The sequence below is a fragment of the Lissotriton helveticus genome, chromosome 10 (assembly GCF_964261635.1).
Source record: "Lissotriton helveticus chromosome 10, aLisHel1.1, whole genome shotgun sequence".
NCBI lineage: Eukaryota > Metazoa > Chordata > Amphibia > Caudata > Salamandridae > Lissotriton > Lissotriton helveticus.
Window position 1 is genome coordinate 88,164,075 of NC_136071.1, and position 26,974 is coordinate 88,191,048.

The following is a 26,974-nucleotide window of genomic DNA, read 5'->3' on the forward strand; positions in this document are numbered from 1 at the left end:
TGTTACCCCTGATGGGGTGTTGAAGCACGCTACTCCAGAAGCCCATAAAGGATTAGTGCTCAATTAGCATGGTGAAATATGAAAGTAATTTGAATGGTGGAAATTAGTCAGTTATTTTGAGTGAGAAGGATAGCGGAGGGGTAGAAGGGGAATAAAGGTTTGCATTCATATAGCACTTGTTACCCCTGATGGGTGTTGAATCGCTTTTCTGGCGGGTAGCACACTACTCCAAAACCCATAAAGGATTAGTGTTGAAAATTAGTATAGTAACATATGAAGTAATTTGAGTGGTGGATATGTTATTCAGTTATTTGGGTAGAGAAGGATAGGTGGCGGGATAGAAGAGGGAAAGAGGTTTGTATTTAAATAGCGCTTGCTACCCCTGATGGGGTTTTGAAAGCGCAAGTAGCCCGCTACTCTGGAACCCATAAGGATTAGTGGTGAATTAGTATAGTGGAATATTTAATTTGAGAAGTGAACATGTTAGTCTGTTATTTTGATTGAAAATGATAGTGGAGGGATAAAATAGTAATTTTTTTTTGAGGTCATAGCAGTAGGAGGTTGCTTTTGGATGAGTAAAAAGGAATTTTTGAGGGAAGGAGTCAGAGAGAAGAGTTTAGAAAGGTTTGTTTTAGGGGATCGGTATAGTAAAAGAGGTGTCAGATAGTGCAAGGAGGGGTAGAGTAGGAGAGAGTCTAGAAAGGATTAATTTGGGGATCATAGTAGTAGCATGGGTTTTGGGATAAATGAGAGTGGATGTAGAGGATATATTGATACATGTATAGGATGAGAGATAGGGTAGTGCATTGGAAATGCTAAAATAGAAGAAAATGATAAATATATAGATCCATAAGTACATTGAAAGTATATAGATACATAAAGGTGATAAGTATATGTAGATTAAAGATATTGATAGAGGCACAGGATGAGAAATAGGGTTGTGCATTGGATATGCTTTTTCAGGACTGTATTGTAGAGCGCTGCACACTGCTCTATGACATCACACCAAGTAGTGTAGAGCACTGCACACTGCTCCATGACGTCACATCAAGTAGTGTAGAGCGCTGCACACTGCTCTATGACATCACTTCAAGTAGTGTAGAGCATTGTGCGGTGCTCTGTAACATCACATCATGTAGTGTAAAGCACTGCACACTGCTCTATGACATCACATCAAGTAGTGTAGAGCACTGCACTGTGCCCTGTGATGACACACCAAGTAGTGTAGAGCACCGCACGGTGCTCTGTGACATCACATCAAGTAGAGTAAAGCACTGCACACTGCTCTATGACGTCACATCAAGTAGTGTAGAGCACTGTACGGTGCTCTGTGACATCACATCATGTAGTGTAAAGCACTGCACACTGCTCTATGACATCACATCAAGTAGTGTAGAGCACTGCACCCTGTGATGACACACCAAGTAGTGTAGAGCACTGCACGGTGCTCTGTGACATCACATCAAGTAGAGTAAAGCACTGCACACTGCTCTATGACGTCACATCAAGTAGCGTAGAGCACTGTACGGTGCTCTGTGACATCACATCATGTAGTGTAAAGCACTGCACACTGCTCTATGACATCACATCAAGTAGTGTGGAGCACTGCACTGTACCCTGTGATGACACACCAAGTAGTGTAGAGCACTGCACGGTGCTCTGTGACATAACATCAAGTAGAGTAAAGTACTGCACACTGCTTTATGACATCACAACAAGTAGTGTACTGCACTGCACGGTGCTCTGTGACATCACATCATGTAGTGTAAAGCACTGTACACTGCTCTATGACGTCACATCAAGTAGTGTAGAGCACTGTACGGTGCTCTGAGGCATCACATCATGTAGTGTAAAGCACTGCACACTGCTCTATGACATCACATCAAGTAGTGTAGAGCACTGCATTGTGCCCTGTGATGACACACCAAGTAGTGTAGAGCACTACACAGTGCTCTGTGCCATCACATCAAGTAGAGTAAAGTACTGCACACTGCTTTATGACATCACAACAAGTAGTGTAGAGCACTGCACTGCACGGTGCTCTGTGACATCACATCATGTAGTGTAAAGCACTGCACACTGCTCTATGACATCACATCAAGTAGTGTAGAGCACTGCACTGTGCCCTGTGATAACACACCAAGTAGTGTAGAGCACTGCACGGTGCTCTGTGCCATCAAATCAAGTAGAGTAAAGCACTGCACACTGCTTTATGACATCACAACAAGTAGTGTAGAGCACTGTACGGTGCTCTGTGACATCACATCATGTAGTGTAAAGCACTGCACACTGCTCTATGACATCACATCAAGTAGTGTAGAGCACTGCACTGTGCCCTGTGATGACACACCAAGTAGTGTAGAGCACTGCGCTGTGCTCTGTGACATCACATCAAGTAGAGTAAAGCACTGCACACTGCTTTATGACGTCACATCAAGTAGTGTAGAGCACTGTACTGTGCTCTGTGATGACATATCAAGTAGTGTAGAGCAATTGCATGGTGTTTTGTGACATCAAATATTGTGATATAGCTCACTTCATGCTACACTGTGACATCACATCCTGTGGTGTAGAACCCTACACACTGCTGTGACATCACATTTTGTACTGAACATCATTGTATGCTGCCTGTAGCATCACATCCTGTAGTGTAGGGCACTACACACTGCTCTGTAACATCACATCCTGTAGTGTAGAGCATTGCACACTGCTGTGTGACATCACATCCTGCGGTGTACAGCATTGCACACTGCTCTGTGACATCACATCCTGTAGTGTAGGGCACTACACACTGTTCTGTGACATTACATCCTGTAGTGTAGAGCACTACACACTGCTCTGTGACATTACATCCTGTAGTGTAGAGCATTGCACACTGCTCTGTGACATCACATCCTGTAGTGTAGGGCACTACACACTGTTCTGTGACATTACATCCTGTAGTGTAGGGCACTACACACTGTTCTGTGACATTACATCCTGTAGTGTAGAGCATTACACACTGCTGTGTGACATCACACCCTGTAGTGTAGAGCATTGCACACTGCTCTGTGACATTGCCTATTGCTCCGTAAATGTAAATGTAAATGTAAATGTATCAACTCCATGCTGCTGTGTGACATCACATATTGACTCTAGGCCATTGCTTATAGCGCTGTGAGATCACATCCTGTGCTGTAGATCACAGCACACTACTCTGTGACATCATATACTGTACTGTAGAGGTTTAACAGAAAGAATAGAGGCAATACGATAACAAAAATGTTCAAGTTGCAATGATATTCAATTCACTATTTTCAGTGTGAGCAGAAGATTCTTAATTTTAGTTTCTTCACAATCAAGTGGACACAGCCAACGCGTTTCGCCCAATAAAGGCTTCTTCAGGGCACTGTAGTGTACTGACACTAGATGTGGATCATAGTAAGAGACGCCAAATCTCTACTGCAATTCTTTAAATCCTCTCAGTGTTCCTTTTCTTTTGCTTCCTTACACAGTTGACTTATATAGTTCAATAAACAATCAGCGCTTATTCAGTACAGACAGGTCAGCGTATATGAGAAAACAGTCATCGTTTCAAGTAACAGGTTTCGGAGTCGAAGGTTGTAGCACACAGTTCTCCCCAAGTCGTGAATGTTGTCCGAGACTGAACTGTAGAGCACTTCACACTGCTCTGTGATAACATATTTAGTAATGAAGACATTTCAGTGACAATTCATACCATAGATCAGAGCACGCTGACCAACACTCTGAACTGAACACCGTACTAGAGGTCAGTACAGAGTGCTTCGTCACTCAACCTCCTCATCAGAACAAGGCCTACACTGCGCTGAGGGGCTAGCTCCTCACGAGTGATCACTGCTCACAGTGCCACAATGACCTCCCCAGATCACCACATATCACAGCTTAGGTGTGTACTGAAGATGCATAGCAGGGGGAGTTGCTCTTTGATTGGCAGATGACTTACCATCGTTTGAAAACAGGAGTGAAGCTGAGTCAGGAAGGGCGGTTTCCCGGATAGCGCCAAGACGCGCTTCTCCACCAGCGTGCACTCCACGTCATCATCCTGGATCACCACGTCCTTCTTCAGGATCTTCACCGCGTACAACTCGTCTGTACCCTTCCGCTCACATAGAATGACCTGAGGATGCACGAGACCAGAGCGGAAAGAAGGCCAATGGGGAAGATGGGACCATAGAACCAACAGAGGAAGACAGGTACAGGTGGAACCGGAAGTGGTAGAGAAGACAAGGGTACCAGGAAATGACATCAGAAAGAACAAGTTGGGAGGAGCGTGGTCCCGACATGTGTAGAATAAGGTGAGGTGGAACAGGAATGTGGTAGAGAAGATAAGGATATCAGGAAATTACATCAGAAAGACCAAGATGGGTGGAGCGTGGTACCAACACGTGGGGAATAAGATGGGGTGGAGCCGGAAAGTGGTAGAACGAACAAGGGCACCAGGAAATGACATTAAAAATAACGAGATGGGTGGAGTGTGGGACCCACAAAGCGCAAACAGAGCAAGGTGGAACAGAGAAGGGGTAGAGACGACAATGGTAACAGGAAATATTACCACACGGAGGGGGATGGGTGGCGTGTGGGACAAAGACAAGATGTAGTATGTCACAATCGGGAAATTAAAAAAAGAAAAGGGCACCGAGAAATGCCAATAGAAAGAGATGGAGGAAGAGAGGCATAGGCATGGAGAGATAAATACATTACATTGGAATAAAAAAGGAAAATGGGAGCGAGGAGGGAAAGGAAAGGAAGATGGTGGGGTGGAGGAGGACTCCGAGAGAGAAAAGAGGAGAGAGGAAAAGAAAGAAGGAGAGAGGAAAATAAAACAAATCTTTATTTCTGTTATGTCATCTGCTATTCACCAGTTTCTGCTAAACAGGAGACTTCTCTTCACTTAGAAATACAACGGGAAACACATGGACTAAAATAATGACTCAACAGGTGCAGACACCAGGCAGAGATCTATCACAGCGTCCTTCATGATTGCACCTTCTGCCTTCACACCACTCCAGCAACGTATCACACAAGTAATAATGGCAGCTGCCAGCCCATCAGATCAATGCTACCCCAGGCGCTTGAAGCCATGCCAGGACACTCTGACGCCCATCATCACAGGTATAAATTCATCATGTCTCTCAAAGGAGGGAGAGGACTGGGCATCCTTAAAGAAACAGTTGTCTCCTGCGAAAAACCCTACTTTTTAATCCAAAACCCCCTCCCCTGGCCAGAGGAAAAGTCAGATGTTCATGTCCTTCTGCCAAGGGAAGGAGTGCTCTATAGTACAACAGTGTGATCTAAACAGCCTTAAAGATACTTATGCGCCATTCTCTAAAACTCACTTAACCCATAGACCATCAGTTGGCAGCCTGAGGATGAGTTCCTTCTAGTTTTAGGGACTTAAGCTAAATAAAATGTAAAGACGCTACTTTGGAATTGATTCCTAAAGGAGAAAAGATGTGGTCTGCGTGGTACTAATGTGCAAGGTATAGTTTATGTATTGTTTTCTTGCTGAGAATTAGGTAAGTTAGAGAGAAAGTATTTGTTTCCAAAGTTTTGCTAAGAAGAGTTAGAGTCCCATAAATTGGCCTCATTTAGAGATGGGGAAGAGCCATGTTCCCAATGCTGGAGCCTCACCTGGCACTGCTGTCAGAATCCCCTGATCGGGGGGCTGGTACCCAAAGGACCATTGGGTTCCAGGTCTAAGCATCTATATTCATGTCGCCTCCAAACCCAAAAACGCTGCCTTCAAATTTCCACGCAACGAGGTGATTCATGAGAAGGGACTAGCTAAAGACGACTAGCTAAAGATGGCTGCCCTGTCTGCACCCGCTTACTCTGTGCTTACTTACTAATGTCAACACTGTATCCCACCAACAAACTAAAGTACCTGATCAATCAATGACTGCAGCACACATCCTTAAGGTACTGTAAGAACAGACTCCATCCAACAACACAGCACACACCCCTACTTCAATCACCAACATAAGCACCACAACACCCTTCCCAAGGAGCACCAACCCTATCAGCACAGTCCCCTTCAGTGCTGCAAGCCTGCGACAGTGCTAAAGCTTACATAACAACATTGCCAGTCTTTTACTGTATACGAGCGTCAAGCAACAAAGCGCGTCACTCATAGTACCGCAACACACCTCTGCGTCACATTACTAGTCTTCAGAACTGTTTGCTTATAAAGCAAGAGCTGAAAGGAGGAGGGTGTGTGTGTGTGTGTGTGTGTTTTATTTTTTTCATGGGAACCTGGAAGCCTACTGGTAATATTGCTTTGCCCACTCTAGGTAGGCTTATATTTGGTTATCTTCTTGCAGTGCCCCCAACCACGCCTCCCCCAGACTTTTTTGAACTTTTGGGGACATCCCCCATGTTTATAAATCGTTCCTCGACTGCATTAGTTGCCCATCTCTCTCCACCTGTTTGTCACATGTGATACCTCTGCACGTCTCCATTTCTGTGCTATGTCCATTCTGGCCACTGCAAAGCCCAGGCTGATCAATTTTTGGGTGCAGCTTGTTGCATCCAAGAGTGTCGGGGGCATTCGCCTCTAAGGGGATTTGTGTGATTGCAATCAAATGTTGTCCCACTGCTCTCCAATATTCTTGGATTTTAGGACAGCACCGTATTATATGACCGAACGTGCCTTTCTGTCCATATCTTCTATTACATTGACCGCATGTGCCCATACTGGGCAGAGCTGAGATGCTTCAGAGGGTCTGAGTATGAGAATAGGTGCTATTTATCTCACCTGATAAATAACAACACCATGGGTTAAGTTATTTATTGGGTGTGAAAAATAGCACCTATTATGAGATTCTGGGGAATAACATGCAGATGTTGGTGTTTAACGCAAAAATGTGCATGGTATGGTACATACAGTATGCTTTTCCCCTGTCAAACCTGCCAAAATTATAATGGAGGTTGAGTTATTTAATGCATCAGATAATTATCAGATACTTTAAATAACACTCAACTTGTAATTCTGACCCTTATGCATACAGGGGTTTACACAGGAGTCGGAATATAATGACCCCTGCATAATGAACCACTCGTAAACAGCCCCACAGATTTTCTGGGTGTTTGGGAGCTCTACCCCCACCCCTTCATAAGTGGCCTGTAGCAGTGTTATGCACAGTGTTTTGCATAGTCTAATACCACCACCGCCAAACAACGCTTTGCCTTTGCAATGCGGGCAGAACAACAAATGCGTCTGAACCATGTACTCTGTTTACAATGCAAGTCGTTACAATGAAATGCGTTAGGTAAAGCGGCGTTGGACTTTAAAGTCCAACGCTTTCCCTACTGTTATTCTATTCAAAAGTCCAGCGCCCCCCCTTCGGCAAGTCATTGTTATAACAACTTGCGTTGTAAATGGAATACATTTTTCAGACATATTCAATGCTCTGCCCGCGTTAAGGAAAGCATGGGAAAGGAAAGCGTGGTTGTTTCATACAACTGTAGTCTATGCATAGTGCTACTCTTGCCCATATCAGTGTCCTTACAATGTGGTGAAGTTTCTGGAAAAAACTGTTTTGGTACCTTAAATGGACTGTTCTGTAGAATGAATGTGAATCTGGGATGAACAATCATTTTATACATGAGATCGGAATATTATGCCAATCTTCCACATCATCCTCAAGTTTGCAAAGACGGGGGCTTGAATTGTCATCGTAATGAGTCTGGGCATCTCTTGATATCCATTACCCCAGATATTTAAAGTGATGGGGTTAAATCCTCAGTGGTAAGGGCGTGTTCTCACCAAGGGTCTGTCATCCCACTGGGTGAATCAAAGATTTCTCCCAATTAATGCTCAGTCCCTTGTGTTTCTAGTAGACCTCAAATATTTGTTTGAGCAGTAGTGCCATCATAGAGAGGTGTCTTGGTAAGCTAAATTTAACAGAATGTTATCCGTTTAAAGTGAAATTCCTTCATCCAGGTCCACCCTCAAAGCTGTGCTTCTAGTCTATTCTAATTAGCCAATGGCTCATCAGCTGGGGAAAATGGCATTGGAGACAGCAGGCACCCCTGCCTTGTGCCCCATTTAATCCAAAATCCCCTGGATAGTGTACAGTTAACGTTGACTTTCGCCATACCATCTATATAAAGCCGCCCGATTCATTTTATGAATTTTGGTCCTAAGCCCATTTTGTCGAAAATGGCACAAAGAAAGGACCATTCAACTGAATCGAATGCAAAATACCCATATTTTCTTCTCCCTGCTTAGCAGGACCATAAAGTGGACTCTTGAAGATACGCTTTTCCCAAATATTTGCAGACGAGTTCGAATAATACGTTTTTCTATTAAAACCGGACGCCACGATCATACATCTGGGAGACATTTGTCCCATTTACTCTTCGTACTTCTCATTCACCAAACCCAAGTTTGACATGGAGAACTTTTATAACAAGTTTTTGACACCCTAAGCTTAACTTCTCGTACCATTTATTCATCTTACCAAAGTTTGACATGGAGAACATTTGGAATAAGTCCTTGACACGCTAAGCCCTGAAGAAGTCCCTAGAGGGACGAAACACATCGGCTGTCAATTGTGCTTTGTGTTTTTAAAGAACAACCAATGAACAAAAAGAATAAAGAGAAAATATTTTTCTAAGAAAAACTACTTGCTTCGCCATTCATTTGGGAGATACCATTTCGTTTTTTGATTATGATGGACTGGAGATAGTAATATTTTGTTTTAGAATAATAAGTAACCCCTCCTCGAATGATTGATTCTATTTCAAAGCCTTCTCTCCACTTTTGAGGGGAAGCATCAAAATATGGATGACTCCGGGAGGCAGAGAAACACGAGGAGACGTAAACGGTTAGAACTCCGTCAGCGGCTGCAGCCAAGGCGGCATCCATATTGAGCTCCCGCCAGGAGGAAGCTCTGGTTCAGCGCTGAAGTCATCAGTTTTCCCTGGTGGGGGACTCTTGCCGCCGTGCAAGATCATGTGTTCTGTGGATGTTCATAAGTGATCGTGCCGATCTGGAGATTTATTTAATAGAACGAGCCTTGGCTTCAGACGGCTCCTGCTGCCCGTATCCCGTCTCATTAATCACGCCAAAGCGGCTGGAGCTCCCCAAGGCCCAGTGACACCCCGACCATTATGAAGATGCACAGTTTCAATTTAGTGCGGCGCTGAGGAGCCAGCCTCACCAAGCCAAAACAACACTGCTTTTATCTTTTTGCTTCTTTCTGGTCAATACAAACATTTACAGCTACCAACCCAGCAGAATCTCTCTCATCTTCAATGCCTGGCCAGAAAATGGAGGTGTACTTGACCAGAAGCAGCTCTAGAAATGTCTAGAAAACAGTGGCTAGAATTTACAATTACTGGAACTAAATCCTCCTTTGTGTTTTGGAGAATAAAACATGTTGAGAGAGAAATTAAGAAAGCTCTGTATGCAGCAGCAAAATCATTTCCTACAGTCATATACATCAGGCACAGCAAGAGTTGATACAGTGCAATTACATCAACACAACAGGTGCAGCAGCAAAGCAAGCTTTTTCTGGGAAAACACTACAGACACAAGATTAGCTGCCTATCAAGTATTTGCCCCAATCCTTGCATTATGAGCAGCGGTGGCTTCTTCGTGAAAGAGGAGGAGGGTCACCTCGCCACCTAAATTGCCCACAAAAGCCTCAGAGATGAAAAATAAAATGGAAATAAAGTTAATTTATTACCATTTTTTTTCTACACCCCCTTTTCTACACACACTACACTTGCAGAGTCACAGCAGCAGGGAGGAGGGTGGGCTACCTGGGCACTTTTCAAAGTGCGCATGTCCCTTTGGCCTGCCGTCTTGTGATGGCCAGCCAGACACTTTGAAAGCTATAACCCGGCTGTCTTGTGCAGGGCTCCATTGTCCTCAGGAGTGGTGAGAGACACAACTTGCTCCAATCCTGGGCTTCTCTCATGCTGGTGAGAACAGCACCGGGATTGGTTAAGGCAGTTGGCTGGGGCCTACATCGGACTGCAGCAGCAGCAGGAGGAGGAGGGGGACGTGCAGCGAGGAGGATGCCGTGTTTAAGGTGTTTTTTTATTTTTACCCACCACCCATTTGCCAGCCCCACCACTCCCCATAGATGCCAGCCGCCATTGATTATGAGGTTGTTATAACTTACTTGTTTCTTCCCTACTGCTCAGCCAGAGTGAGTGCTTGTGTACTTGTCCCATCCTCGTCGCCAAAAATGGTGTAAATAAAGGAAGTCCATGCCAGGTATATATCACACGTTGGTTTTAATAAAGCTTAGTTCCAAGTTCAGGTTCAAGTAAATAGGTTAAGATGATAACAAATACCCCACCAGGAGCAGCCTCCCTGCTGCTCAGCCTGCATCCACCAACTGCCACTCCACACATCTCCAGACCCCAGGCATCCCATGACATCACACACACCCAACATTCCAAACATCATCAAGTACACAAGCGGTAAACATCCTTTACAACGCAACTTTTACCACGCAGTGCCTTTACGACGCAACTTTTACAACGCAAACCATTACAACGCATTGCGCTGGGGGGCGCTCTAGGATAGGGAATAGGTTTAATGTACTATCCAACACCTTCCCTACTATCCACGGGGACTGGAGTTGGAATAGTAAATTAAACTATTCACTATCCAGCGCCCAAAAGCACTATGCGTTGTAAAGGCATGCGTTGTAAAACTGGCGATGTAAAGGTAGGCGTTGTAAAAGTATGCGTTGTAACGTCATACATCCACACAAGCACTCGCTCTGGCTGAGCAGTAGGGAAGAAACAAGTAAGTTATAACAGAGGTGTGTCCACACGGAACACTGGCCCTCTTCTTACCTACATAAAATTAAGCTGCTCCCACCTACAACACCGCTTATACACAGGCCCACTGTAAATCTGCGATTCAACAGCTGCAGAGCTTTTCTACATAAGATATGTAATTATTGCACATGCCACTTAATCCGCCATCTTTGGCATTATTTGTATATTTCAACAAAAAATATTTCTAGCTAGATCAAAAAATTGCAACACATAGAGCCGTGCAGCGGAAGACTCTTTGCAAACTTTACTCTTTCAGTTGCTTACTGCTGTCAACCTGGTACTAATGAGAAGTCTATCTTACTCAGACAGTATTAATGTGTGTTAAAATGACAAAATAGCAAAATAATACGGCCAAAGAATGAGCCATGTCGTTTACCATGTTATGCTGCATAACTTAGTTAATGCTCCTGCATAATTCTGCAGGTGCTGCTTATAAAGAAGTGCACAGTGGTCTAATGCTACAGTGTGGCTAGCCTGCAAAATCTAGTAAGGACCCACTGAAAGCTCCCTCTCATAGAAAAAGACTTTCTTTTGTTTATTTATTTATTTTATTTTACAGAGTTTTATATAGCGCGAACTTGACCCGATCGGGTATCAGAGCGCTTTACATAGCACCAGTTGCATTACATGAGGACACATTCATTTTTTTGTTAGGCAAGGGGAGATTAAGTGATTTGCCCAGAATCACAGGATGTTCAGAGTCATTGCCGAGACTCGAACCCAGTTCCCCAGATTTGAGGTCGACTGCCCTAGCCAAGATGGGTGGGGGGCCCTGGTGGGTGGATAACATTTTGTAGGAGGTATTGAAACTAGTAGATCCCCGGTGTTTGGTGGTGGTGACGGGCATGCCTGCTTTTTGTGTAAGGGAAACACAGCTGCAAGTAGGTATACTTGTATGACTGCGTTTCTACCAGTTCTGAATTTCCTCCGTGTCCATGAGTCAGCAGCAGGCATTTTGCTACTGTCACCCATCTTTCAATAGGGTGATAAGTCTGGGCTGAGCTAACAAGTTGTGTTTTGGGAACAATGATGCTACATGGTGCCAACTTCTTTTAAATGTTGCAATGCATGATGGGAAGTGTGGATCCAAGAATGTGATGTGGAGACATTTTCTACCCCATGGATGATTATCTAAAGTGACAGGACCAGAGAAGGTTTGCTGAGCGAAATCCATGGGAGAGGCACATCTCAGTTTCACTTCAGTTAATGGGAAGGGGAGTGGCCATTGGCCACAAGTTAAAGTTAATCCATGCACATCCAATCCATCTATGCAAGGGGCAGTGTGGCCAATAGGGGCTACTGAGGCATGTATTCTAGTGGATCATTTAGAGTTGGCGGGAAGCCTTGCGTGATGGACCCAGGCTGGGAAAAATCAGCAGCGGCGACCCTGACATGAAAAGAGCTGGAATGCACTTTTGGGTAACCGGACGCCAAATCAAGGGATTCTAACAGCGGAGCCAGAAGAGAATCCCACATTGGAAATCTGGCTGTCCCCCAGCTCTAACTGGGGAGGGCAACCTTGAGTTTGGTGGGAGCGAGAGTTTACCAATTTACCGGACTCTAATTACACCCCTAGAAGCCAATGGAACCGTCCCACTTACAGCTCATGGTTAATGTAGGGGCCACTGGATTTAGGTGCAATAGAGGAGCACATTTTGTGCAAGGTTTGCTAAAGTATGTGACATGAAAATGTAAATTACGTGGCATAATGCACAATAACACTGTCTGAACTAAACTTTAATGTAATTAGTAGCACTTTATCACTTGAACACAGCATTCAGAAACTGAAAGGGGACCAGTTAAGCTTTGCAGTGTGTCTTCCACTGCACATTACATGCCATGCTTATTTTTTGTAACTTTTGATACATTTTTGTTAGACTCACATTTTCTTGCAATTTTCAACTCAAGCAGTAGACAGCGGATTATGCGGCAAGTGTGGTAAATCCATAATAATGCAGAAAACAATGCGGCCGCAGAATTGTGGAACTGTACGGGCCCTCTTTCTAGGGGATGGAGTGGAAGCAGCAAACTCGGCAAGCATGTTGAAAGGATAAGCATTTCTGCAACGAATAATGGGATCCATGTAGGGTGAACGGACGTCCCGGATTTCCCAGGGCAATCCCAGTTTTCAATGGACTGCCCCAGCATCCAGAGTTTTCCCTAATTTTCAGTAAATGTCCTGGTTTTTGAGGCAAAGATAAAGTAATTCTGCAAAGCAGAAATTAATCTATGCTCTCCTTCCAAGAGGCGCCTCTAGACTGGTTTAATGTATTATCTGTTTCTTTCAGACAGCACAGGAGGAGGACACTGCATGGTAAACCTTGCAAAAATTTTTTTACAGAGTTTTTATATAGCGCAAACTTGGCCCGAAGGTATTGGGTATCAGAGAGCTTCACATAGCACCAGTTGCGTTACATGAGGTCTGTTAGAAGGTGGTTCTGACACTATGGGCTGCCCAGATTTTTTGCTTTTTGAGCACCTAATTGTTGAGCTTTTACTGTGGGGTAGCCCCATAAGTTGGGACTCGCCCACAGTGAACTCCAGATGTAACAGACTGCATGGTGTTTTTACTGATGTCCCCCTGGCTTGTCCAGGCCACTGCGCAGCAGCTGGAGTAAGGCACACCGGGCTGGTTACATGCAGACACATGTGTACATGCGTGTGCACACGTGCAGGGGCTGAGCAGGGGTGATTCCTAGTGTGCGCAGTGGAGGAGCAGCTACAGAGTGAATGGTTTGGCAGGACTTATGCAGAATTGGGTGGTGACATGAAATAGGCTTTATACACTGGAAAGGAACATGCCAGGGAAAGTCAGAGTGTTTTACTGTTTTTCACTTCATTATTCCCCTATGGGGGCGTGGAGCCCATGGGCTAGAGTAACTTCCATAAGGCCTACAGATTCCAGACACGCACTAAAGTCCACTGTAGCGGATGTGAAAAGAAGTATTCTGCAGAGTCCAAAGTCATATTTGTACTGCTTTTGGGTCATACAGAACTGTCATATTTCTCTGAGCCAGCCATAGCCAGACCCTGGCTGAGGGCTGACCTCAGCTGGATGGATTGATAACTTTTAAAGGCCTCCTCTCCAGGAAGAGAAGATGGGTGGGGCTCCAGACTCATCCATCACGTTGCCAGGCAGGCACCAGGCTGCACCGAGGAGGGAAGGCAGCATGGGGGAAAAGGGGCTTCAGAGACCATGTGGCAAGAGACCCTGGACGACGCCATTTTGAACAAACCCAGAGGCTGGACAAGAAGGAGGGAGCAGGGAAGTGATGTGTCGCTGTTTGATAGGACCAACAGAGACTTCCTGCCAGCCCCCTACTCAACTTTTAAAAAGTGCTTGCACAGGAAGAGAAGTTCTCTCTGGGGTGTTGTCCGCTGAGGCGGAAGGTGCTGAAGCATGGCAATGGACAGTTGGAATGAGAGACCCCCTGACTGCCCCCCAGGGCCCCAACAGTGCCAGAAGAAGAGCCCAGGACCGGTTCGCAGAAGCAGGGGCCTCTGCGTAGGGAGAAGAGAGGCCCAGGAGGACAACCAGGTGAAAGGCTGGCGCAGGGAGCCAGTGAAGACCACTCCCTGCAGAATGTCCCCTCTTGGAGACCCATAGGGCAAAGGAGAGTGCTCTCAGTGGCTGGGGGGCACCACCAGGAGCAAGAAGACGCAAACATTGGACAGACCGGACCCCCCGGGGCTGAGATATTGGCCCGGAAGGTAGGCAACCTTTGACCTCTAAGAAGACCGACGACGAAGCACGTGAGGCTCCGCCGCCGGTCTCAGAGATGCCCCTGGGGTGGGTCAGGTCCCGGGGCTTCCCCCAAGGAGAAGGGAAGCCGAGGAGCACCTTCGTACTCCCTGTGAAGGTACCCTGCCGGGGGACAGAACCCCCCCCGGCCCCCACTGTAGATGGAGGCGGGGGAGCACATCGCACCCCCGCGAGGAGGTAAGACGGGGAGCGCCATCCCCTTGGGGTGCCAGGAGCCCCCCCTGCCCCCCCACGTCGCGCTCCCCGTGAAGGTGTGCAGGGAGAGGGGCCCGGGACCCCAACTCTGAGCCCCGCTGAAGTCGGGGTGCGCCGTCGCACACCCAGTGAAATTAGACCCCAGGGGCCCGGGACCACATCCCCAGGCCCCAAAGTAATGGAGGGGGCCCGGACCCCATCCCCGGGCCCGGGAGAGCGGCTGCAAGAGAAAAACTGCGTTTCCTCCGCTGGTGGTGACCCCAGGAGAACGGGGTCACCACCACACAGGTGCAAAGGTGCAGGGGAGCTGCTTGAGAAGCGCAGTCTCCCCCAGCATGAAACTGGAAGTCCCTCCCTAAGTCACATGGGGTCTTGAAAGGAATAACCCCTTAACAGCTCAGTCTGCATTTAACACCTTCTGGGCTGGAACTTTTGTTCTACAGCTGAGGGTGTATTGAGGAGAGCACCCAGGAGTAAAAGGCTAAGTTTGGGATGTCTGGAGTAGGGCATCCCCTGGAGGTGAAGAGGTGTATTTACACCAGAAATGTTTTACTAATGTTATTTCTTTTAGAGGGACTGAAGGTCCCAAGTGTAATGTGAAGTACTGGTGTAAGGGGATGTCATAAGCCAAGTGGGGTCATGTTGTCAGACATTCCTGCTAGGGTGTCTGGCTGTGTATGCATAATCCTGTGATTTCATCTGTGATGCCTTTAGGGGCTGTAATTGCAATGCATTCTAATGATACACATATGTGCTGAGTACTGTCATTCTAAAGTGTGCTTAAACATGTATTCTTGCTGCTGCACATAGGTGAAGACCCCAGACTACTAGCCCTTAAGATATAGAGGTGCACACTTTATGGTCAGTAGGAGATGCTCAGTCAGGGTCATGTGTCACCTTCTGATTTGTTACCTTTGCCTCAAATTGTAAAGCGCTCTGATATCCTTCGGGATTAAGTTTGCGCTATATATAAAACTTTATAAATAAATAAATAAATTTGGCAGGTACCCATTTTTAATGCTTGTTGAGGTAATGGGGTGGGTCGCCACTGGGATGGTGCCAGTGCGCAGGGCCCATGCCCCAGGTTATGTTTAACTAATTGCATTGGGGGCAAGATGATGTGCATACATGGGAGTGGTGGTACTAGATCCCGTCCCCCACGGGAGGGGTGGAGATGTTATGCAATGTCAAAGTAATTCCAACATTTGTAAATTGGTGCATAGTATTGAGTAGTGTGTTTTTAATAAATGTACTCTTACTTTTATGAAGCAAAGTACAGACTGGACAATCAATTACTGAGTATTATTTCTGCGCACCTGCACATGGCGATTACTAGCCCACACCACCTCCCTTGAGTAAGCCTCAGGCTGCTCTGCAACGCTACCCTCTGAGAGTCAGGCGCTAAAATTGGGTGTTTGGTTCCCAGTAAAGGACAAATGTAGTCATGTTATTTGTGCAAACCTCACAGATGCTGTCTCGTTTTCCAACAAGGACACATTCATGTTTTGTTAGGCACGGGGAGATAAAGTGATTTGCCCAGAATCACAGGATGTTCAGCAGGCGGGCAACTAGAGCCAAATTTCCGGGGGGGGGGGGCTGGAAAATATTTGGGGGGGGGGGGGGGCTAATTCTTCCAACCACGGACTGCGTGGCTGTAAGAAGGGGTGAACACACAACAAAACCCTAATTTACACTTAAATGGTCTTTTAAAGACCTGTTAAGTACTCGGGTGCGGCTGCATTTAGACAGTCGCCAGCCAGCCCGTGAAGCTGTCTCTGCCGGGCTGACACACACGACGGGGGAGGGGGCTGAAGCCCCGTGGGCCCAATGAGTGTTGCGCGCCTGATGTTTAGTGTCGTTGCCGAGACTCGAACCCAGTTCCCCAGATTCGAGGTCGACCGCGCTAGCTGTTAGGCCAACTCCTCTCCCCAATGTGTGTGTATGTGTTACATATATATATATATATATATACATATTTAGATATATATATATATATATATATATATATATATATACATTTACTACGCAAAAAAAATGGGACAGGCCAGACATAAAAGTAACACGGAAAACGTTAGTCCTACTTTTATGTCTGACAGGTCATGGTTTTTTATTCTCAAAAGTCTGGCCTCCCTAGGTCCATGGAGAAAGGCTGTGCTCCCTTGCCATGTCTGCCATAGGATAACGGGGGCCTTTGGAAACAGGTCTGCTGCCCACGTCTCGCGTCTGCACTCAAATAAGGGTTGTCAAGTTGAATGGCTGAAGGGAATTTCCCATGAGGTTCCTTTCACCTCCTCTGCTAGCCGCCTGCCTCCCACGGCGCTCGGCTGCTTTGCTTTGATACAAATAGCCGGATCTCGCCTCTGTGTGTTGTGGCTTTCGAGGCAGAGGCAGTGTGGGGAGATAATTGTTTGACCCCCTCCTCACCCGCTTTCCATTAATGCGGAGTGTCTGCCTCGGCTTTCTTCCTGCGAAAGGGGCATTTATTTCTGTCACTAGTCAAGTCAAAATATAATTTTATTTGATTCATTAAAAAAATCATAAAAGGATGGACATCCATCATAAAACGCAGTGCTTTAGAATATACATCTTTAAAAACCTAAAAAGACTTAAGGTCGATGTCACAATAAGGAGATGCCTATTATTTTAAAAATAATGACGAATATAACAATGCATTTGGGAAATATCTGCTAATTAGTTGGCTGCTTGGCAGGGTCGCATTTTGCCATTCTTTTGCTGCGATTTTCCATAGTATTATGGCTCTGCAGGACAGGGGAATTGACGACCCTCCGAGATATTTAATGACTGCTGCTCTACATGATCTTATTTGTTCCTTCCTTAGAGCCTCCTGGAGGGTGGATTTTCGGGCTTCCAATAAAAAAGAGCAAGTACATAGTAAATGTAGTAATGACTCTTCCCCTTGACCACAGAGACAACACTCCTTGGATGGCCATATTTGTTTCTATTTCACTACGTGTCCCCGGCACCCCTCCAATCCCAGCGTTTCTGATACCCTAAAACTGCAGTTCTTAACCTAGGATCTGTCTGTGACACCCACTCAGGGGGTCTGTGTCTATCACAGTCCTTCTTACAAAGCACTTGGGGCCAAAAAAGGGCAATAAAGAGCTGTGGTGGACACAGACCAAGCCTATAGGTCTCGCCTTTGGGAATGAATGGCTTTGCCAATGGGTTTTAGTGATGCTGTGCAACATAAAGACATAACAAAACAAGCATTGGCATAGCCAATAGGTCTCGCCTATGTCTCCACTGTTGAGAGCAAAGTGCAGTTTGGACAAGTAAAGGGAATTCACTTGCTTATAAATAAGGATTTGCACAGGAAAAGTTTAACAATGATTTCAATGTGAAAAGTGAAGACCTCTGGGTGACTACCAAGCAAAGGTATACTGTTTGAGGGTCAATGATGCAATTCACCGGCAGGTCCCACAACCAGAACTTGAGGGCCTGGAGGCCATTCTGGGTGAACAATACTTCTGTCTTGGTGGCATTGAGTTTTCAGTTGTGGGAGGGCATTACGTCTTCAATGTAGGTTGATCAGAAATTAAGATGGTGGCTGTAACATGTTTCGTATTGTACAGTATTATAATGCAGCATCTATATAGTACGTACTTATGTGAGGCACTGACACGCTTGCCTACATGTGTAGCAAGCTACACAATGTAGAATACTTTTAGATAGTGTTGGAAATTGTCTGCATACAGGTTCATATACAGGGCTTCCCTTGAGATCCGGCTAGAGAATGGATAGCATTATTGGCAGGGGTAAACCTGGAATGGAATGCCCAAAGTTGAGGTTCAATATTTATAAAGAAGGGGTTTGCCCAAATAACCTCCACTTTCTGGGCTCTAAATTGATATACAAGAAAAAACAAAGTGGAAGAACAAATATTTAAACAATTTTGCAATGGAGTACCTTCAATTACTCCAGCCTATCGGGTCTTAGTACCAACGAATGGTGAGGTTCAGCTTTACGTTCCCTGGTTTACCTTGTCCTACGTTTGTTTCCCCAGTTCAGATGGTAAATAAATTGGTAATTCAGTATATATACACACATATATATATATATATATCTATATATATATATATATATATATATATACACACACCTTTTCTTCTTGGCGCCAACACCATGTCACAATGTATTGTCTACTTGCTCCCCTCGGATCCGTCTGTAACACTCAGACTCATTGCCTCTAGTCATCTGGAGCTTCTGGTTTGTCTTTCCTTCTCCTATTGGTTTTGACCCACAAGAGACATGTCTCTCTCCTTCCAACAGGCGCCCCTGGGCGCTATTACCCAGATCTAGATGCTCTATGTAGATTTGGGGAGACTGAAAAACTAGGAGGTATTCATAAGGACCATAGAGAAGCACATTAAAGGCAAGTATGTGGAAAAATACAGAGCAAATTGCCTGGCCAAACCAGAGCAAGCTCAAGAGGCCATTGGCGAGTCAGTTCCAGGGAGCAATTTATAATGCAAATAGGGAGTCAGTTACTTTAGCCAATCTTGACTTAGTTACAATAGGCAATGGGGGAGTCTTTCACATGGGGTGGCTCATCCATAGGAGCATGGGTGTGTTAAACCCCTACTGCGAGCCACTACACCCTTGACTCCATATCCCGAAGCATTTGGTTCCTGTAGGAGCGGGGCCATGGAACAGTGCAGCGATTGATTGAGGCTCTATTAAAGAACTACGCATGTCAGATTGGCCGTCTTTTTGCCCATGGCTAGCCTGACAGGCGCCGTTCTGACTTTCATAATCAATGCTACGTGGGAGCTGAAAGAGCTTCAACACATCCCCATCAATTTCCGACGGAGCGTTGTGTTTCACTGACCCAGCCAATCATGGCAGTGCTGTTATGGTGTTTGATATTAAAAGTAGCAAGCATGACTGCAGTACTTGGATTGACTGGAATGCTACACAGCATGCACATGGTAACATAATTCCGGAGGATCAGCTCACCAAGGTAAGGTTTTTCTTTATGTTTATTTTAAATAAAGTTAAATTTGCATTGCAAAGGTGATCGGTGCACATTCTATATAAATAAAAACATACCTGCAGGCATATCTGTACTTTAGGAAATGTTTTAACTTTTATGTACTCGCTGAAAAAGCACTTCAACACCTTATCAGGGGTAGCATGCGCTATATAAATACAAACCTTTTTACCTCTTCTACCCCTTCGCTATCCTTCTCAATCCAAATAACTAACATATTCACAACTCAAATTACTTTCATATTTCCCTATACTAATTTACCACTAACACTGTATGGGTTCCACAGTAGTGTGCTGCTAGCTGAAAAAGCACTTCAACACCCCATCAGGGGTAGCAAGCGCAATATAAATGCAAAACTTTTTTTCCTCTTCTATCCCTCTAATATCGTTCTTAATCCAAATAACTGACTAACATATCCACCACTCAAATTACTTTCATATTTCACTATACTAAATCACTACTAATCCTTTATAGGTTCTGAAGTAGCATGCTACTTGCCAAAAAAAGTGCTTCAACACCCCATCAAGGGTAGCAAATGCTATATAAATGAAAACCTTGTTCCATCTTCTATTCCTCCACTATCCTTCTCAATCCAAATAACTGAATAACATATCCACCACTCAAATAACTTTCATATTTCACTATACTAATTCACCAGTAATGCTTTATGGGTTTCGGAGTAGCGTGCTACTCGTCGAAAAAGCACTTCAACGCCTCGTCAAAGGTAGTAAGCGCTACATAAATGCAATACAATACAAGACAATGTGATGCATGTGCCGCACCACTTTTAAAAGTCTCCAGACGCCACTGCCTTTCACAGTAGCCAATGGGAAGCCAGTGCAAATGGCAAATGGAGAGCATTTGCATGGGTCAGTGGGGAAGCCCACAGATACACTGCATGGAAGCACCGGCCTGCTTGTAAGACCACGAGAATGCGAATCCGTGCGCCCATTTGATAATGATGCCGCCTTTCTTTTCATGTTCAGAGTCCTCACCTGCAGCTGCTGCTGTGAGGATTAGCCGGGTTCCCACGTGCCACGTCCCTGATACTAATTGCTGCGTATTTACACACAAACATCTGGGAAGCCGCGCGCGTCTCTTGCTGAAGACTTTGAAGCGAAAACGCATTCGCAACTTCCTAGCTGAAGAACTTCAAACGAAACAAACAAACGAGACGCTGCTGGCACAACAGAGAGAAAGATGCAGAGCTCAGCTCTGAAGCGTGCGAGGAAACGCATCCCGCAGACGAAGCAGCCGTCCTCACCCGGAAGGAATGCGGGCATTGGTGTCCGCAGGGGGGTCGCATGCCCCCCCCCCCGGATCGCCGGTCCCATTCCATTTACAGATGCCTTTGGTCCGTAATTTTCACGATTACAGCAGGCTCTGATGTTCCTCTGCGAGAAGCCCCAGGAGTTTAAACGTTTTCTCACTTGGGGCCTCTCGCACTTCTCTTTGAACTCTATAGGCTGCAGCAGCCCCTCCCCGACCTCGAGCAGACTGTGGTGTGGACAGGCCCTTTGTCATCATTCTGTCTGCTGCTGATCATCACATAAAGATTGACAATGGGCATTCTGCCTTTAACGTGCCTTGAAGGCGAGTGATGAAGTTATATAATTTTGCCCCCTCCCCCCCCGAAACATTTCTGCGGACGCCCATGAACGCGGGTTATATCAGGGATGCGTTTGCACTCACGCAACCTTTACGCAAAACACCACCTCTGAGACCATCAGATAAAAAGAGACTCCAAGGGCATCATGTCACTCTAGAGTCTAAACGAATCTGACGCGTGACAGCTGTCAGAGGGGCTGAGGGACGGAGACGCAGCCCCAAATAATTGTGTAATTAGCACAACATAAAATACCCAGGGATTAACAACTCTTTTCATCTCTAGTTCTATAAGTGAGTTACACTGGCTGTTGCCTACACAGCTCAGCACAAGGGGTCTAATAAGTCCATCCAATGCCTAAAGACTCCCCCAGAAGCCTTTGGGAATGGCTTGACTATAACTGGGGGAGGGAGACTGACACCTCTTTATAGGTTGTCAATCTCTGTTGATGGAAAGTCCCATTGGCCTGTTCATCCCATTGAAGACAGGGGCCCTGTGAGTCAGCCTTTGACAGAAATTAAAGCTTGATTGGAACCCTGGACGTTGCGCTTCTCGGAATGACCACCTGAGGGTGTATTACAGTACATGCCGCAGGGCGCAACAGGATATTTGTGCCAACGTCTGCAGTCCTTTCTATAATACGGATGGCGCTGAACACATTTTGCACGAGGACGCAGTCCCTCATCTGCACGGGGACGTGGCCATACCTTGGGCCGCCACCTTGCGCTGCATGACATTAAAGATCATGACATCTCTTTCAATGTGTATTTTGTAAGTGTATTTCTAAGGTTTTACATACATTTTAACCTTTCTGTACAAACAGATATATAAGTTGGCTTGGGCGATATTTTAATCCAAAGCTCTAATACTGTGCCTGGAATGGTAAAAAGCTTTTGTAATTTTTCAGCTTGGCATGGATATAAAATAGGGCCCGGTGACTGGCTGCAGGGAGCTTTTTCTCCCCTTGACTAATTTCAGTACCGCAGGACTGTACCGAGCGATATGATTGGCTGGCTTAAGAAAATACAGCCACCATTACAGGACTCAGCCTCAGTGTCCAAGAAAAGTTTAAAAAAAAGTTTAAAATGAAGATAGTAATGGGGTAGGGTAGGGACATCCTGATGCTACCCTCCCCCCAACACTTGTGGGGAGGGGTCAGAGGAACCCCCTAAAAGCCAAATTTAACATAAAATAATTTTTGGGTTTTGGGTATCACAGTACTCCTGTGAGACCCAGCACAACAATCCTGTGAGGTACAGTTTAGGGCAATCCAAGGTTTAAGGGGAAAAGGCTGGTGATTCACCTCTACACCTTATCCCTTTGGTGCACTTATAGATAGCTGTTCCAATGGAGGTCTTACATTCATTCCCATCTCATCAATACTGTGAAAAAGCTACAGTCCAATTCTCATGTGATGTTGACCCAAAGTAAAAAGGCAAGAATTTGTGGGTTTGTCTCATGTAGGGGTGTTGGGTGCCTCTGGGAGATTTGGCACAGAGCCTGCCAAGGGGCCACACCCTGTGGCCAACCCGCAGTGGGAGGTAGCCCGTCTGCGGTTAGAATCTGTGCTGGGCCTGGCAGGAGACCAGGGACTGTAGCCAACTGCTCGGTGCACAGAGCCAAAGCCCGTGGCCCAAAACCGGCCCCAACCCTTGCGACGCACCGGGGGATTGTCCGGTCCTGGTGCCAGCACATAAGTCAAGGACAGAGGTGATGTTTTGATTGTAAATTTACCTACTGCTCTTCCTTTTCACAGCTTTGTTGATTATACCAGCTTTGTTTCTTTGTAATTATATGATTAGACCAAGTTAACGCATTGTCATAGTTCATTCCAAAATACTTGTAACTCTTTGCTTTTTCAATTGTTCATTGTCAATAACTTATGGTTTTTCTTTAAATTGATTTCCAAAACGTATATCTTGTCTATTGTCAATGGAAGCTTCGGCCTATCTTGCAGATTTTTGGGAACAGGTTTTGTCCTTAAGCCAAAAACATACCTCTGCATCTCATATCAGGTACTCTCAGGCTTTACCTTGTTTAACATGGAATAATAGTTGCACCTTAACCATTAGTGGTTTGAAAATGGCGCACCAAGTAACTTTCAACATGCACAATCACGTTGGCCTCCAGGGCTTATGCTATTACCATGCTATAGACCCACAAATGAACACTCAATTAATCTATGCTGTATAAGAGTATTGCATTATGATTTGAGATGTCATCAATGTTGTAGTTTAACATGTCATCAGTAATGTAATATGTGAAGTCTTAAGCAGTGCATGGCATGAGAGAAAATTATAGTTAGCTCACTAAACTATAACTGCTGAATTTCAGTGTTTTTTTTTAAACTTTAGTTTTTATCTTAATTCAACACATAACTATAATCTTACTTTAGGCATTATTTTATATAATTCATTTATCTTCTTTTTTACCCAGTGGTGGTTGTCACTGGGTAGTTCTAGCTAGGACCACGTTTCCATTGGAAATTAATTTATGTCTTTGCTTATAACTTTGGGGCCATTTGACAAATCTTCACTAAACATTCCCAAAAAAGCAGTTAATCCACCTCAGCTTCTTTCTGAAAAGATTCAGGGTGATCGTCAAGCAGGGGCCAGGAAAACAGGGGGACCAACGTGCATTTTCCCCATGCAATTTTCCATAGGGAAATTGAACAGTGATCTTGTAAAAAAGAGTGAACAGAATTCCACCATAATTAGTTTAAAAAAAAAAAAAAAATTTAAAACTTTATTGTACAGAAAGCGCTCACAGATACGGGCCTACAACCCATCGGGCCGGCCACCACAATGAAAGAAGCATATCAGGCAGTACAGAAGCACCAAGAGGATATCACAGCAATCCATACAAGAAGCAAAGGCAAAAAGCCACTGAGCAAACATCACGAACAGGATGAGAGAAGGTTGATTTTATAATAGAAGAAAGGGTGTCGCAGAATAATGGTAATCCGTAAAGTCCAGAGGGCCGTGGTGGGCCGCGAGCAAGCAGAAGTATCAAACACAGGAAAATTCAAAAAGAACAGTTACATTTTGGTAAAGGCAGAACGTGAGTCCCACAATAATAAGCAATTGCAACCGCTGCCCAGCGCCCTCCCACCACTACGAAAACACACAATAATACACAAAACTAAAATTAGACTTGCAAAAACAAAGAGCCCTCTGTTACAACAAACCGGGGAAGGAAAGAAAAAAGGGGGAGAGGAGAAAAAAAAAAGGGGGGGGGGAAAGACATAGGAAAAAAAGGGGAGAGAAGTAAGAACGCAGCATCACTGTACGCGCCCCACGGCTAACAAAGCACTCGAGAATAGACCGGTACATGGAACTAATGGTAACAGGAGGAATGAATGCGCAGTAAACAGTGACGGCAGGAATACCAGAAGGCCCATGCTAGCAAACACACCCCAGGGGGCCACACGCCGACACCGCGTCTCGAAAAAAGGGGGGATACATAAGAGCCATAGAACCAAAAAGAATGAGGGGAAAACACAACACAACAGACCCCCCCCACCCCGCACATCCCACCCTGCACCCCTGCACGAGGCTATGGCCTACCCCCCGGCAGCGTGCCTGTCGCCCTAATCAGAACCCGAAATATAGAAGAGATAAGTAAGAAAGAACCACAAAGACAAAAAGAAGAAGGGAAAACAGGGAAGGAACAACGGGAGAGGTGCCATATTATCAAAACCCCATCAGCTCCCTCCCCCCCGTCCGAAAATACTCAGAGCCCACGGGAAGATAGTAAGCACAAGGATAAACTCCAGGAACATGAAGGAGAATCGAACATAGTCATACAATCACAAACGGATCATCCAACCATACCGCAAGATAATAGTCCACCGAGGCAAGTTCATCTCATCCCTGTCCTTGTTTATCACAAGCTGTAGTCGTCCAACACACAAGGAACCAAATCATGCGAAACAGGAGGTGAATAACAGGGAGTCCGATCGGCAAGACACACAAGCCATATCGAGTGCGACCCGGATGAACAGGAAGGGACGGCAACCACATCAGGCAAAGCAGGCACAGTTCCGGCGACAAGATGAGGAAAGCCGATCCGGCGGAGCAATCACAGGATCTTCGTTCGGCCCTTCGAGGCAAAAAAGGAAAGGGAGATCCAACGAGGACGGTCCGGACGGGACCCGGCCGGCGGACCCCCGGCACAGGGGGGAGCTCAGGATGAAGGCGGGCAGCAGAGATCCGCACACCCACTCCGACGGCGGCCGCCGGGCCCACGACCTCCAGGAAAGTTCCAGCAGCACACAACAGAGATGAAGCCGCACCAACCAAGGGGGGCCCAGCAGGCCCGGCAAAATGATCCTCCTCCAGGTCAATGATAGGTGCGGCCATGGGAGCGCCCCAGGAGCGCAAGGCGGCGAGGATGTCGCCAAGCGTAGGATCACCTTTACGGTATTCAGCAAACGTGCCATGCGGCGGACCAGCATCGCCAGTCTCGGCCAGGCCGAGAGACATGGGGCCGGCCGCCATCTTAGAAGCCCGGCGGGGCCGCGGCAAACTCCGACCCCCGTCCGGGCACCAGCGGGGCAAACAGGATACAGCCGACCACCAGCAGAGGCGCCACCAGAGCAGGAAGGGGGGGCCACCAGAAGAAGGCGAGTCGCCGGCTCCCCACACGCCACCGGCTCCGTTCTCCGAGTCCGGGCGGAGGGACTCAAAATGGCCGGACCGGAGAACAAAGGGGAGACGAGCCACATATACGGTCAACCCCTTCCATGGAAGGCAGCGCCCCAACACCAGGCCGCAGGACCGCCGGACCAGGCCCGGATAGCCGTTACCGGTCTAATTGCACATCGGCCTCTCCGACCGAGCCCACACCGCCACCAAGTGCCGGCCACAGCGCTCCGTCCCGCCCGGGCGCCGCCAAGGAGTGTCAGGCCCGCTTGCTCCGTAGGCCCCGAAGCAGACAAGGGCGCAGCTCGGGATCCGCGGCACCCAGGAACAAACGGATCAAACGGTAAGTGCCTGTGAAATGTCGTAGTTCCATAGTCTATCAAAGAATACTTCCCGGGGCAGGATAAAACACAGGATAGACGTTCCAGACAGGAGAGCGAACGGAGTTGAGCTAAAACGCGGCCATCTCGGACGCGAGCTTGGCTCCTCCCCCCATAATTAGTTTTAAACTCCCCACTCGAGTGGGCCAGCATTGGCGGACATTTTTTATATCCATTAGGGGGCATGCATTCCACTTCTGGGCAATTGCCAAGCCCCAGGGACCCTATCCTCAGGGTCACCTGATATTTTTATGAGGATGGAGGCATGCACCATCCACTCTCTCGTCGGACAATAAATGGACCCGCTGACCCCATACCCCGGACCGCAAAAAATGTATCTTTTCCATGGCAGTCCTGGAACCACCAGTGACATCCAGAGCAATTGCAGCCCTTGGGGCAGCAGGGAGAGGCATAGGGCCCCAGAACCCCTGCCTGCAACCTTTCAGGGCACAGTGGGAGCCAGCTACATTGATTTTCTTCCTGCCGGGCGGGAGCAGCTTTTCTATTTGCTCCAGCTGAGTGGTAGAAAACCTGTGTTCCCTGCCTGTAGGT

The 26,974-nt window shown here is 46.3% G+C and overlaps 1 protein-coding gene across 2 annotated transcripts in view; it reads right to left on the reverse strand.

The window, feature by feature from the left end:
- PRKCB (protein kinase C beta) overlaps positions 1-26,974 on the reverse strand; it is a 1,135,405-nt gene that overhangs the window by 354,623 nt on the left and 753,808 nt on the right. For both annotated transcript variants that reach the window (XM_078664821.1, XM_078664820.1), the window contains exon 10: positions 3,965-4,138. In XM_078664821.1, coding sequence (XP_078520947.1) covers positions 3,965-4,138 — 174 coding nt within the window. The remainder of the gene's footprint in view (positions 1-3,964; positions 4,139-26,974) is intronic.